The sequence below is a fragment of the Trachypithecus francoisi genome, unplaced genomic scaffold, assembly GCF_009764315.1.
Source record: "Trachypithecus francoisi isolate TF-2019V2 unplaced genomic scaffold, Tfra_2.0 Lachesis_group20, whole genome shotgun sequence".
Classification (NCBI taxonomy): domain Eukaryota; kingdom Metazoa; phylum Chordata; class Mammalia; order Primates; family Cercopithecidae; genus Trachypithecus; species Trachypithecus francoisi.
Window position 1 is genome coordinate 22,773,913 of NW_022681466.1, and position 13,722 is coordinate 22,787,634.

General features: G+C 43.6%; 1 protein-coding gene across 18 annotated transcripts in view; it reads right to left on the minus strand.

Annotated features, from left to right (window-relative positions):
• The window catches only part of SKAP1 (src kinase associated phosphoprotein 1), a 299,393-nt gene that overhangs the window by 35,427 nt on the left and 250,244 nt on the right, over positions 1 to 13,722 (minus strand). For 5 of the 18 annotated variants that reach the window (XR_004430638.1, XR_004430631.1, XR_004430629.1 and 2 more), the window contains 2 exons: positions 4,409 to 4,459; positions 3,362 to 3,536 (listed from right to left, as the gene is read on the minus strand). The exons of 4 other annotated variants lie outside the window; for them this stretch is intronic. Coding sequence is in view for 7 of the 14 variants with exons in the window: in XM_033183337.1 (XP_033039228.1) it covers positions 3,519 to 3,536; positions 4,409 to 4,459; positions 11,577 to 11,680 (173 nt within the window). In the remaining 7 variants the exon portion in view is untranslated. Of the gene's footprint in view, positions 1 to 3,361; positions 3,537 to 4,408; positions 4,460 to 11,576; positions 11,681 to 13,722 lie in introns of those variants that run through there. 9 more of the 18 variants (XR_004430636.1, XR_004430634.1, XM_033183332.1 and 6 more) reach the window with 3 other exon arrangements.

Genomic DNA, 13,722 nt, shown 5'->3' on the forward strand with positions numbered 1-13,722 from the left:
CATCTCTCTGCCTTTCTCCTTCCTTAGGGACAATAAAACCTGACTGTTCCTTCCAGAGTTCAGCTTATGTTTGGGAGTCACTGGGTGGTGACAGAATTCAGGCTGTGACCAGGGAAAAGTGGTTAAAGGCAGGCCAGCAAGTTATTCACATTTTCTTGATTACTAAAATGATTGTGTCAATAAGGCCTGGCATTAAGTACAACCTCTTAAGGTATGGAAAAGAGAAACAAAACGCGAAGACGGATAAAGCCAGTCCTACGAGAGGATGGGATGGTGGGATGGTGAGACTTGGACATAAAACGCCAAAGTAGTGACCCTTTGGAAGTGACTTAAAATGTTCTTTAAGCCAGGTCAGAAAGGTCCAACATGTTCAGTCCATTCAAATAAACTCTGATAATTTTCTTTCTTTTTTTTTTTTTGAGACAGGGTCTTGCTCTGTCACCCAGGCTGAAGTGCAGTGGCACAATCATAGCTCACTGCAGCCTCGAACTCCTGGGCTCAAACTATCTTCCCCCTGCAGCCTCCTGAGTAGCTGGGACTACAGGTGCATGCCACCACACCCAGCTAATCTTTTTAATTTTTTGAAAACACAGGATCTCACTTTGTTGCCCAGGTTGATCTCAAACTCCCGGGCTCAAGAAATTCTCCCATCTTAGCCTCCCAAAGTGCTGGAATTACAGATGTGAGTTACTGCGCCCAGCCTTGATAGTTTATAAACTATTTTGGAAGGAAGCTATGAAAATATTTGCCAAGCCCTCACTGACTGTGGCACCAGAGGAGGAAGAGCAATTGGATAATACCATTTACTTATTTCATAGTGCTTTAATCTTGAGTTTTGAAATTACTGTGATCCTAGTGTTATAAGTATGATTTGGAAGTGGAGTACACTCAGATTCTGATTTTCATGTCATTACTCTTTTCATTGGGCCAAAATTTTAGCTGGTTGATAATCAGCTCATGTTTGGTCTTAGAAAACAGGCTTCAAAAGGTAAGAGCTGCAAACACCTCTGTGGTTTCCCTTTGTTCACTCTATTGGTGAGCCTAAAGTGAGAAGAGGGCCTCAAAGATGGAGTGGTATAAGCAACCATTTTTTGGCCCTCCTGAAAGCAATCATTTGCTTATAAGACCACAATAGTGTGATCTGTGTCTACTTTTGGCTTAGTGTGCCCACAATTTCAGAGTTGGGGTTGGGGGCAGACTGAGGGAGGTAGGGTGGGAGGGGTCTGTTTCAGGTTTTCCTTGGTCAGGGATTTTTTTTTTTTTTGAGACGGATTCTTGCTCTGTCGCCCAGGCTGGAGTGCAGTGGCTGGATCTCAGCTCACTGCAACCTCCGCCTCCCGGGTTCTTGCCATTCTCCCACCTCAGCCTCCTGAGTAGCTGGGACCACAGGTGCCCGCCACCTCGCCCGGCTAATTTTTTGTATTTTTAGTAGAGACAGGGTTTCACCGTGTTAGCCAGGATGGTCTCGATCTCCTGACCTTGTGATCGCCTGTCTCGGCCTCCCAAAGTGCTGGGATTACAGGCTTGAGCCACCGCGCCCGGCCTGGTCAAGGATTTTATGTATCTAAGGATATTTGTGCCTCCAGGGTTGCTTTTTATTTGACATAGCACACGCAAACAAATGGCCAGTAATTTTTATAAAAACGAACACAGAGGAAGTTTTATTTTTGGTTACCTGGAGGTTACCTTTTCATGATAAGGAAAGGTGATAAACTCATTACCTAAGACCCTTAGTGTTAGACTATTGGGCTGAAATGGGTTGGAATTTAGTGAAACTCTGAGGTGTTGAAGAGTCACTCATTAAAATAACCCTGTTACTAACAGTTATGCTGTAAACTGAGCTCTTTATAGATTGAGCAATCAATACTACAAGGCTGTGATAGATTTTCTAGGTAACAGAATGAAATAAAAGAAATTACATCTTACAGGGTCATTAACACTCAATAAGGATGAACTGAATCCCTTCCCCCACTATTCTGATAAGATCTAGTTGGGCCTTAAGAATGTTAGCAATTCCATCAGGGAAAAAAGCACAGCATTCAAGGAACAGGATCCATCGAGGCTGGAGAAAAGTACTTGGATTTTAAAAGTAACTCTGCTAGCCATAGCATCTTTTGGGAAAAAAGGAAGAAGGGAAATGTCAACTTGCTTAAATTTTTTTTTCTCCCCAAAAACATGTTAACACCTGAGAAAAGGCTGGTCACGGTGGCTCATGCCTGTAATCCCAGCACTTTGGGAGGCCAAGACGGTCGGATCGCCTGAGGTCAAGAGTTCCAGACCAGCCTGGCCAGTATGGTGAAACCCCATCTCTACTAAAAGTACAAAAATTAGCCAGGCGTGGTGGCACGTGCCTGTAATCCCAGCTACTCGGGAAGTGGAGGCAGAAGAATCACTTGAACCCGAGAGGCGGAGGTTGCAGTGAGCAGAAATAGCACCATTACACTCCAGCCTGGGCAACAGAGCGAGACTCTGTCCCAAAAAACAAACAAACAAACAAAAAAACAGGCACCTGAGAAAAACTAGGTAGCCCAAACTTGTGTAGCTTGTCTATGACATAGGAATTCACACTGTCCTAGAGCTCCCTGCCTTTTAAATGCCTTCACTGGGGCTGCCTGCCCTTCCCCCAGACCTCTATCTTTTATTGTTACAAAACTAAATGATGACATTTGGATTTATATATATTTCACCATTTCTATAGCGCCTTTGGAGATAAGGCACTATATAAAATCAATCGATAAATAAGTAAACACAAATAATAAAAATTCCTGCCTCAGATTCTGCAGAGAGAGCCAAAAGTCCTCCTGTTTTTTAATCACTAAGTCACCAATCATAACTGGTGGGAAGCGTAAACCCTAGAAACATATTCAGAGCTTGCTATACTTTAACAACACTTGTTTTGGAGGCAGGAAGCATGAGGAACAAAAGGGTTTTTTTTTTTTTTTTAAACCTATTTGAATTATAGTTGTAGGAACAGTTAAGAAATAAGGCTCCTTTCACCTCCCAGATATAACCTTAGAGAAAGAGGTGGAAGGAGGAAATGAGATGAGGGAGGAGTCTGAAACTGGATTCTAGACTTTGCTAAAAGACCGATGCTTCCTGAACAGAGTTTAATATGAAATTGGCCATAGGAAGCTTACAGTTACACCACCCAAGCTGTCCACATGAAGCATTTCTTTTCTGCACTGGTGATAGAAGTTGGTTGAGAAAAGATATATGTGGAACATGGGTGGGTCAGAACAGATTTTCATTTGGAATTCTGTACAGTAAGTAGACAACAGAAGGAAATAGGTTTCAGAAGAGACCTAATCACATGTGTTCATTATCATGAGGTACTTGCAGCTACACTCACAGCTGCAGCTACTTCCATACCCGCCTCTCCTGCTTTCTTTCTCTCCTGCTTTGGCACATGACTTCTGAGGCTGCATCTTCGTTGTCTCTTCTCTTCCCTGGGAGAAGCTGGACTCTTAGGAAGTTGAGTCCTGAACCTTTTAAGTATTCACTTTCTGTAGAGAATGAACCTAGAAATGGGGGTTTTGCTGGATGGATAAGGAAGAGAAGAAAAAGCACAAGGAAAGGAGAGAGGAGAATGGGAAAAGACAGGGCCAGATAACGGAGAAGGAGCAGGGAGGGAAAGAGGGCCAAGAATTCCTAGGCTTAAGATTTTCATAGACTCCCTAAGAAAAATATCAGCCAGTATCTAAATCAGTCATGATTAGGGCTCTGCTGATGGAACGAATGTCCTTGAGGTGGCCCTTGCAATGTGCAGCATTCCTTTACTGACAACCACGGACTAGGTCCTTGGTCCACTTAAGGAGGCTTCAGAGGGGCATCTGACCTTTGAAAGGATGGGCTCACTAACAGCCTGAAGCATGGTTAACAGTCTGGGATGAGTAAGATGTAATTTTATATTCAACAAACCTGTTACATATTCATTTCCAAATGTGCCTGGAATCAAATCAGGCCATCAGAAGTCAGCATCACCAAGCAATTCTATCTTTCACCCCGTGTTCACTTTTCAGATCTGACACATTTCCATTCCCCTCTGAACTTGCAATCTCCGGGCCTCTCAGAGAGGAGACATTTCCATTCTTTCCATTCTCAATCCTCTGATCTCTTAGAGATGAGGCAATTCTATTTTCACTGTACTGATTTAAGAAATACTGATAGGAAAAAATAAATATCTGGTTTGGCTTCCCACCCTCTCTAGGATAAATCTTGGTTGTTCTGGGAACATTAATTAAAGTTTAGGTATTTCCCAGTCACTTTATTTGGGACTTTGGGGTTCACACACAGATACCCTCTTAATTATTGAGTCCAGTAATTTTTATAGTCTCAGAGAAAGGTGCTTTCTCTAATCAGAACCCCATAATGTCCTACCCAGTACCTGTGCATTTAGAAGCTCTTATACCTCCTTTTCTTCGAGTGCCACTCTCATCCTCTTCCAGATCATGCTCTTCATCTGGGGGGATAAATGATCAGTATTAGCAAGTAGTGGTTCACAGTTTCGTGTCCTTTTTTTTTTTTTTTTTTTTTTTGAGATAGAGTCTTGCTCTGTTGCCCAGGCTGGAGTGCAGTGGAACGATTTTGGCTCACTGCAAATTCCACGTCCGGGGTTCAAGAGATTCTCCTGCTTCAGCCCCCTGAGGAGCTAGGGGTACAGGTGCCTGCCATTCTGCCAGGCTAATTTTTGTATTTTTAGTAGAGACGAGGTTTTGCTATGTTGGCTAGGCTGGTCTAGAACTCCTGGCCTCAGGTGATCTGCCCTTCTTGGCCTCCCAAAGTATTGGGATTACAGGTGTGAGCTACTGCATCCAGCCAGTCTCACGTTCTTTATATGGAGAGGTCCCCTTTCTCTGAGCTCATCATACTCTCTTCTTTAAGGAAAGTTTAATTACTGTGTTCTTTTTTTTTTTTTTTGTGAGATAGAGTTTCATTCTTTGTTGCCCAGGCTGGAGTGCAATGGCACAATCTCAGCTCACTGCAACCTCCGCCTTCCAGGTTCAGGCGATTCTCCCGCCTCAGCCTCCCGAGTAGCTGGGATTACAGGCTCACACCATCATGCCCAACTAATTTTGTATCTTTAGTAGAGATGGGGTTTCTCCATGTTGGTCATGCTGGTCTCGAACTCCTGACCTCAGATGATCTGCCCGCCTTGGCCTCCCAAAGTGCTGGGATTACAGGCGTGAGCCACTGCGCCTGGCAATTACTGTGTTCTTTTTTGTTTTTTTGTTTTTTTTTGAGACAGAGTCTCGCTCTGTCGCCCAGGCTGGAGTGCAGTGGTGCAATCTCTGCTCTCTGCAAGCTCCGCCTCCCAGGTTCACGCCATTCTCCTGTCTCAGCCTCCCGATTAGCTGGGACGCCTGGCTAATTTTTTGTATTTTTAGTACAGACGGGATTTCACCGTGTTAGCCAGGATGGTCTCGATCTCCTGATCTTGTGATCTGCCCACTTTGGCCTCCCAAAGTGCTGGGATTACAGGCGTGAGCCACCGCACCCGGCCTACTGTGTTCCTAAAAAAAAATAGTATTAATTTGTCACCTTCAAACTGGCCCTCTCCTTCCCTTCCCTTTCATTTATTCATAAGCATGTTGAAGTGCTTATTACATGCAAGACACTGCACTAGGAACTGGGGACAAGCAATAAACAAGACTGTCAGAGTTCCTGCCATTGTGGAGCTTCCAGTCCATTGGATTATTCAGATGTCTATCACCGGAATCCTAATCCTTTCCCTCAAACTCCATTTCTCCTTCCCTCTGGAATTCTCTTCAAAATTATTATCTCTATGAAAGCATTCTTTCTGGTTTTAAGCACTCCAGAGTTAGGATGTTAGAGTGTGTGCGTGTGTGTGTGTGTGGACAACCCTCTGTGACTGGCTGGGTTTGATGGCTCATGCCTGTAATTCCAACACTTTGGGAGGCCAAGGCGGGCGGATCATGAGGTCAGGAGTTGGAGACCAGCCTGGCCAACATGGTGAAACCCTGTCTCTACTAAAAATACAAAAATTAGCCGGGCACGGTGGCGGGCACCTGTAATCCCGGCTACTCAGGAGGCTGAGGCAGGAGAATTGCTTGAACCCAGGAGGCAGAGGTTGCAGTGAGCCGAGATTTTGCCACTGCACTCCAGCCTCGGTGACAGAGCAAGACTCTGTCCCTGGGAAAAAACAAAAAACCCTCTTTGATTAATTAGTCCTTAATCCTTAATGTATCCATCTTTGTTCAGCTGTAATGGAGGCTGGTCATGTACATAATTTTATGTTCCTAGTACTTGGGGCTTGTAGTTATCTTTTTACTGTTTATTGTTTAGCCTGCCTTGTTCATTAGAGTATAAGCTCCTGAGGGTAGCTGGAATGGTCTTTTAATTAATTGCCGTAGATTCACAATGGGTTCTAAGTCAATGTCAGTGTCTAACTCCAGTCAAATGTTTATACGGTCAAAGTCATAACATAATTGGCCTACGTTTCTTACTCCCATTAACCGATTTCATCTCATAACATTACCTGATAAAATAGGAATTGGGCCTTTATAAAGTAAATATGTGTACCAGAATCATATTTAGCTATTTTATACATGGGACAAAGTGAAGAAAAATACACTTGTTATTCTTTTCACTACCACCATGCTCTTTTCCCACTCTCTCACTCACACATATATACACACATGTGCACAGTAGATAGGGTATAATAAGCAATGTTTTGAGCGCTCAATACTCAGCTCCACCTGGCTACATTTACTTTCTTTTCTCCTGAGTCTTAACGACATTTGCTTGTCTTGCTTCTCCATAGTTTTGCCACTAAATGAACCTTTGACATTTCTCTTTCTCTTTTTAAATGTAATGTTTATAGGGCAATATGAGTTCCAGTGTGTCAAACTGGGGAAGTAAGCTCCAAGCTCATAGGTAAGAAGGAGCAGCATAAAAATATGTTAGAATACTATAAAGCATTAAAGGAGTAATTGATTTCAAGTAAGAAAGAGACTGATACGGCCAGTTGTGGTGGCTCACACCTGCAATCCCAGCACTCTGGTAGGCTGAGATGGGAGGACCGCTGGAGCCTAAGAGTTAGAGACCAGCGTAGACAACAGAGCAAGACCCTGTCTCTATAAAAAATAAAAATAAAAATTAGCTAGGCACAGTGGTGCACACCTGTAGTACCAGCTACTTGGGAGACTGAGGCAGGAGGATCGCCTGAGCTCAGGAGTTTGAGGTTGATTGCACCACTGCAGTCCAGCCTGGGCCTGGGCAACAGAGTGAGAACTTGTCTCTTAAAAAAAAAAGACTGATACTCTGGGAAATAAAAAATATATATATATTTTCCCTACAATATAGTAGGAGAAAGAGCACTTTGACTCAACAGTACTTTTTTTTTTTTGAGGCGGAGTCTCGCTCTGTCGCCCGGACTGGAGTGCAGTGGCCAGATCTCAGCTCACTGCAAGCTCCGCCTCCCGGGTTTACACCATTCTCCTGCCTCAGCCTCCCGAGTAGCTGGGACTACAGGCGCCCGCCACTTCGCCCGGCTAGTTTTTGTATTTTTAGTAGAGACGGGGTTTCACCGTGTTAGCCAGGATGGTCTCGATCTCCTGACCTCGTGATCCGCCCGTCTCGGCCTCCCAAAGTGCTGGGATTACAGGCTTGAGCCACCGCGCCCGGCCTGACTCAACAGTTCTTATAGCCATGTATGATCTAGCAGCAGAGAATGTTCTACTTGCTACCTGTAGTGCTCCTTCAACCTTACCATGAGGAATAAAACAACCTAAGCTAATTGAGGGGTGAAATCAAATATAAGAAACAGATCATGCTGAAATAAGCCACATTAAATAGTCTTTGCACATTATCTTCTCATTACTCGTCTACTTCCTTCCTTTCTTGGCTATGATGTGTTTCTTTTGACATGGGACTAATTTTAGGATTGGAAACATTAGAGGAAAAGTTGGTACATCCTCAGTTTTAGAGATACCTAATAATTTGGACAGAGAGCAGCTCTTTTGTTGATATCAAACAACTCCATCACAAAGACCAATAATTTGCTGTGCTTAGGCACTTTTGCAGAGAGGGTTTATTCTACTGCTGCTGTCTGTGCGCAGCTGTCTCTTCCTCCCAATTCTAATCAATGTAAATTGGGTCAGATCTCCACTGTGAATTACAAATTGGATCCGAAGTTGGAGGGTCACAGTGCTACTACTCCACCTCCTTCCCACCGCCATTAGATGGGAAGCTTCACCAAAGATCTTTTCTAAATAAATCAGACTTTATTGTAAAACTCGGCTACTGACGAGACATAACCTCATTAGCATTGATTTTGAAATAAATTATTGAAAGTGGCCTGCCTGCTCTTTGCATTTGTAAAATAGGAGAATGTAAATGTATTTGCAATGATAAAAATGAAAACTAAAACTTGATTCCTTTATTCTTTTGGGCAACAGCACTTAATCTAGTCATAATACAAAGATGGAACAATAGAAATGTGTTCTATGCAGTTCACTTCCAGACCAGATACTCTTGATTTCCACCACACTTTTGGAATCAACTAGAAAGAAAAAAAAAATTGGCTATAGAGCTTTCATATCATTCACCGCCATTACCAAGCTCTACGATGATGGATGTAAACGGGGAAGCTCCAATCCCCACATCTGTTTTATCTAACACTGTCCTTCCCAGGTGGCTGAAAGTAGGCTCAAATCAAGAAGCCTTCCCATTGATGGGCTTGGTGCTATGCCTCTGGGGTCTTTGGAAGATTGGGTAGGGGGCACTATCACATAGTGAAGGAAAGCACCATTCACAGCTGGTTGTGAAAATTACACCCCTAGACACCTCCCTAGGTTCACAGGGCACAATACAAACAGGCATACAAGTTATCTCAGATCTTTCCATGAAACTGAACAGGTGTCTTTCCAACTCCAGAGTCAAAGACAACTATTATATGGCAACAGAAAAAAAGTCTTGTTGCTCACAAAAAGGGGTGGGTTAAGTAGCTAAAGTTTTCATTTTTATTAATCTGTAATGTGACGCTTTACTTTTTTTTTTTTTTTTTTTTTTTTTGAGGCAGTGTCTCGCTCTGTCGCCCAGGCTGGAGTGCAGTGGCGCGATCTCGGCTCACTGCAATCTCCGCCTCCCGGGTTCACGCCATTCTCCTGCCTCAGCCTCCTGAGTAGCTGGGACTACAGGCGCCCGCCACCGCGCCCGGCTAATTTTTTTGTATTTTTGGTAGAGACGGGGTTTCACCATGGTCTCGATCTCCCGACCTTGTGATCCGCCCGCCTCGGCCTCCCAAAGTGCTGGGATTACAGGCTTGAGCCACCGCGCCCGGCCAGTGACGCTTTACTTTTAAGAGACTATTTTGAAAAAATATTTTTTAGGCTAAAGAGCTTGTTGAATTTCTTTATAAGAATATTATTAGGCATTTCAGCATTATATCTACTGAAATACATCTTCATTTAAGAGTGAATTAAAATTTATGTGCTAGCTCAACTTTAAACAGTAATGGATTATAATGGTCCTTGCTCCTAACAGGGCATATAGGACCCCAACCTTACATAGGTTTTAAACAAATTAACCTCTAAAGATTACTGTCCACTTATCACATTAAATGCTCTACTTGATCCCCAAATATCTCATCTCAATTGGGAAAACAGTTGAAGAAGATTCTGTTAACTGTGCGAACATGTAAGAGAACCACAGGGCATCACAAATGAGCATCAGTATCCGGAGAGTCGATTTCAATCAACATTCTTGGCACAATGTCAGGGACACTAATGAGAGGTTGAGAGGAATAGGACACTGAATCCACCTCAGAGGGACAGAGAGGAGCCAGCAGCTTCTCATGACACCTGGCTCTTTTTTTGAAGTGCTGCTCTGACATTCCTCTGACATCGGCTACACTGATATCAGAAAGAGTAACATTAGGAAAAAATGACTAAATCAGAAAGAGGGGAAATCACTTACTTCCCCAAACAAAGAAAGTGACAAAAGCTTCAAAAAATGCCAACTGTGTCAATGCGCAACCAGATGTCAAGGTGCTCTGGTGACAGATGCAACAGAAATACAGATAGACTCAAGGTGCAAAGGGGACATGCAGAAAACTAGAAATAAACTGCTCCCCGGCATGCACAGGTATGTTATAAATCCACGGATGTATAGCACCTCCTCAGACTACATGGAAAATACAAGCAAGATGCTAATAACACGTTTAATTCTCTGTTGTGTATTTGGTTATCTTAACTGTTACCTCAAAATATTTGCATCATATTTCAGTGATATGGGCTTGATGTATAAGATATTAAACTCAATTTGTGCTATCTGCAACACTTGAAATGCACTGAATTTAACTTCACAAATAATACCTAAGCATCTACTAATTGGGGAGAAAGACCTGAATACAAATCACTGGTGAGGGCTAAAACAAAGCTTAATTCCAGTTGAGCATCTGGGAAGGTGTCACTGAGGAGACATATTTGAGCAGAATGTGTACGATTTCACAGGCTGAGATCAGGGGGATGGTCTAGGTAGAAGAAACAACATGATTCTAGTTTTGGTGCTGACCAAGCAGCACTATGTGACTTGGGCTCAGCGGGCATGGGAGTAAGAGAGAGAAAAGGCCAGAAGTTCAGAGGAGGCCTGATGATGGTGTTGACTCTTCCCTGACGCTCTTTCTTCGTAAACTTTGTATTTTTGGTCTCCATTTTGTTTCATTTCCTTAGACTTCTTATCTTCACTGTTCCCCCTTCCTATGGGTCTGAACAACAGTACAGGGGAAAAATAATTCCACAGAATGTTTGTTTCCATTTGACTCAAAAATTTAAAAACTCAGTTATATGCTTTATTTTAAAGCAATCTGGCTTCTAGGTCTATAATAACACCCTGCGGCAGTGTGGGCAGCACTGGAATGTGCACAGAAATTCCCAAAGAGGGCTCTTCATCTCTCTTTCTATTTGCTCTTCTGAAATCTCTCTAGAGAACACAGCCGGATTCTGTTGCCATTGCAGCTGCTACAAGACCCCAGTTACAGCACTTCAATAGTCTCAGACGTCTTGCTGGATCCCAGCCTTGAGACTCCAGACAAAGAGAAACCTGATAAAAGTTGTCCTTTGATGGAATCTTGAATCATGGAGCTGGGCCTATGCTGGCCTGTAAAATAACTTCGGGGGTGGTGGTGAGAGACGGCTCAGAAAAGCCTCCCATTTTCTACATATTGCTTTAGCATTTCTTTGTGGTGGTTCCCTGCAGTTTAATCTACTGCAAATGAGATCCTAAAAAAATCAAGGGCCCGCATATGCTCAACACGGATGTTCAGAAATCCCACCAGATACCAACCTTGAAACCATATTTTCCAGGACTAATGTTTTTGTGGCCTGGCTGAAAACCTTAAGTGCTCTGGTTTTCCCTCATGGGGAGAAGAGTGCTAGCCATGTAGCAAATGCTAATTATCCCATGATTAATGTGATGGAGTGAGTTTAATGTGATGACCCATACATTATTTTGATTACAAAAAAACATTTTTTATTGACTTGGTATGCTTTACATACACTTTTCTCCCTATTAGGAAGGCCATCTAAATTATACTCTGGAAGGAAGGTCTCACTTACATGGCTTTCCCTATAGAGACAGTGAGGGCTTGTGTGGGTCCCATCCCAAAAGGGAGGATTAGCAGAACCGTCAATGTTAAATATCCTCCACAAGGCACATTTACCTGTTATAATGATACAAATGTTAGAGGCCCACGTCATTTGACTCTTGATGGGTATGCAATGTTAGCACAATCCAACGCTACTGTAGGCTGTCCCTCCACCCAGCACCTGGCCTTGCAGTAAAAATGGGCCTGAGCAGAAGGTGCACTTCACATTCCATCTGCTCAGGATTTTCAATTTCACCTGCTCCATACACATAGCTGGAAATAACCAACGGGACTGTCTTGGGTCTGGTTCGAGAGGGTGGGGACCTAACCATCCCCAGTTCTTCAAGGAGGTAACACTTCCTGTTTAAACACCATCACATTAATAACAGTCAGCATTTACTGAGTACTCACTGTATGCCATTGTCTGCCAGGGCTCTGTGCTAAGAACTTTACACATGTCAGTTTTAGACTCCTCACCACATCCCTCTGAGACAGCTACTATTGTTTTCCCTGTTTTACAGGTAATACAATCAGACAGAGAGAGGGCAAGTAACTTGCTCAAGGTCTCACAGCTAGCAGGTGGCAGAGCAAATCCATCCTGATTTAGGGTCAGTATCTGTGCCTAGGATACCATTGCTGTCTCATGTGCCGCTGCTTGGTAGGTGGTCTTATGAGAGAGCAGCAGAAGGGAGACAGTGTTAGGCCCCCTCACATTCCCTTCTCAATTTCTCCAGGTGTGGCACTACGCAAAATTCAAATAGCAAGTTCAGAAGCAACAGCTGAGTGCAGTGGACAGGAAACTGGGTGATGGAAACTTGCGGCTGAAATATTCATATCATAATTAAATGCCAATATATCCCACCTCCAACTCTGTCTCTAAGAACTGTGATGGACAGAGGCTTATGGGAAAGAACCTGTTGCCTGGGTACAGTGTTGTCCTTTGGAAACTGGGTGCAATTTAGCTGTTGTTTCCCTAACCTGCAGAAAGAGATCCTGGATTTCCTACTGTGTGGCCTTCCTCACTTTCGATGGGCAGCTGTTGTGGATAAATGCACCCACAGACCAGTCTTCATGCCCTTGGGGCCACTCCAACATACCAGCTGGTGGGAATTTTGGAAAAATGCCCTGATACTCTGGGCGGTGCTGCATTGGCCAAGGGGAGGAGTTTAGGAGGCAGGAGAAAGATGGTCATTAGGAAGCCAATCATACCTTCACTGCCCACTCCTGGGGTAAGGTGACAGTCCCAAACTCATCTTATTTTTTGAGACCTCTTTCTCTTTATTCTCTTTTGCTCTGCGTCTCTGAGCATCAGCCCCCTCCTTCCTGGCTCCTTTGAAAACGAAACATGGTGCAGAAAAAGGCCCTTTCTTTCCACCCCAGAAGGTTCACTGAGGTTTTCCCAGAGCACTCTTCCACAGTTGTAACCCAAAGTGGAATGTCACCCGGATATTTCCCCAAGCCTGGGCAGGAGTGAGCAGAATGTGAGCTCACTAGGAAGATTCTGGCCAAGTTGGGGAGTGCATCTCCTTTTAGAGAGTATTGTGAATTAGATCCATTTCTGCACCCTGCTGTTGCAATGGAGCCAACTGTGAAAGGGAAGATTCTCAGAGGAGCTGTGTTTTAATGTAGCAATTTGATTCAATTTTCCACTCTATAAAATTACCCATCACTGCTCGTTGCTTTCTAACAGACACCTTCACTCTTAATTTAACAATCCTATCGAATTCTGCCAGGGAAATTGGAAAAATTTATCACCTGTGAAATTTTATTTTCCTTTGGTTGTATCTGTTTTTGTAAAACTTCATTAACGACGATGACTTGCTGAGGAAATTATCATTTTTTTAAACATCAGACACAAGAAATGGCTCAACCTCAACCAAGATATCATTTGCATAATAAAACACAACAAAAGAGCTGGAGAAGTCAGGACTGGCAGAGGCTGGAAGTGCTAGGAGAAGAAGCAGGCTCTCCTTGGTGGGTGGGTGAAGTCCCCAGCAGGGCAGGGACATGTGGCCACAGTCCTGCCCCTTGACTCAGGAAGCAATGACATAGCTTCTTCCCCAGGAAGAGATGAATGTAGTGTGGTGAGGGTTGGACGCTCTTCTTAGGAAGCCTTG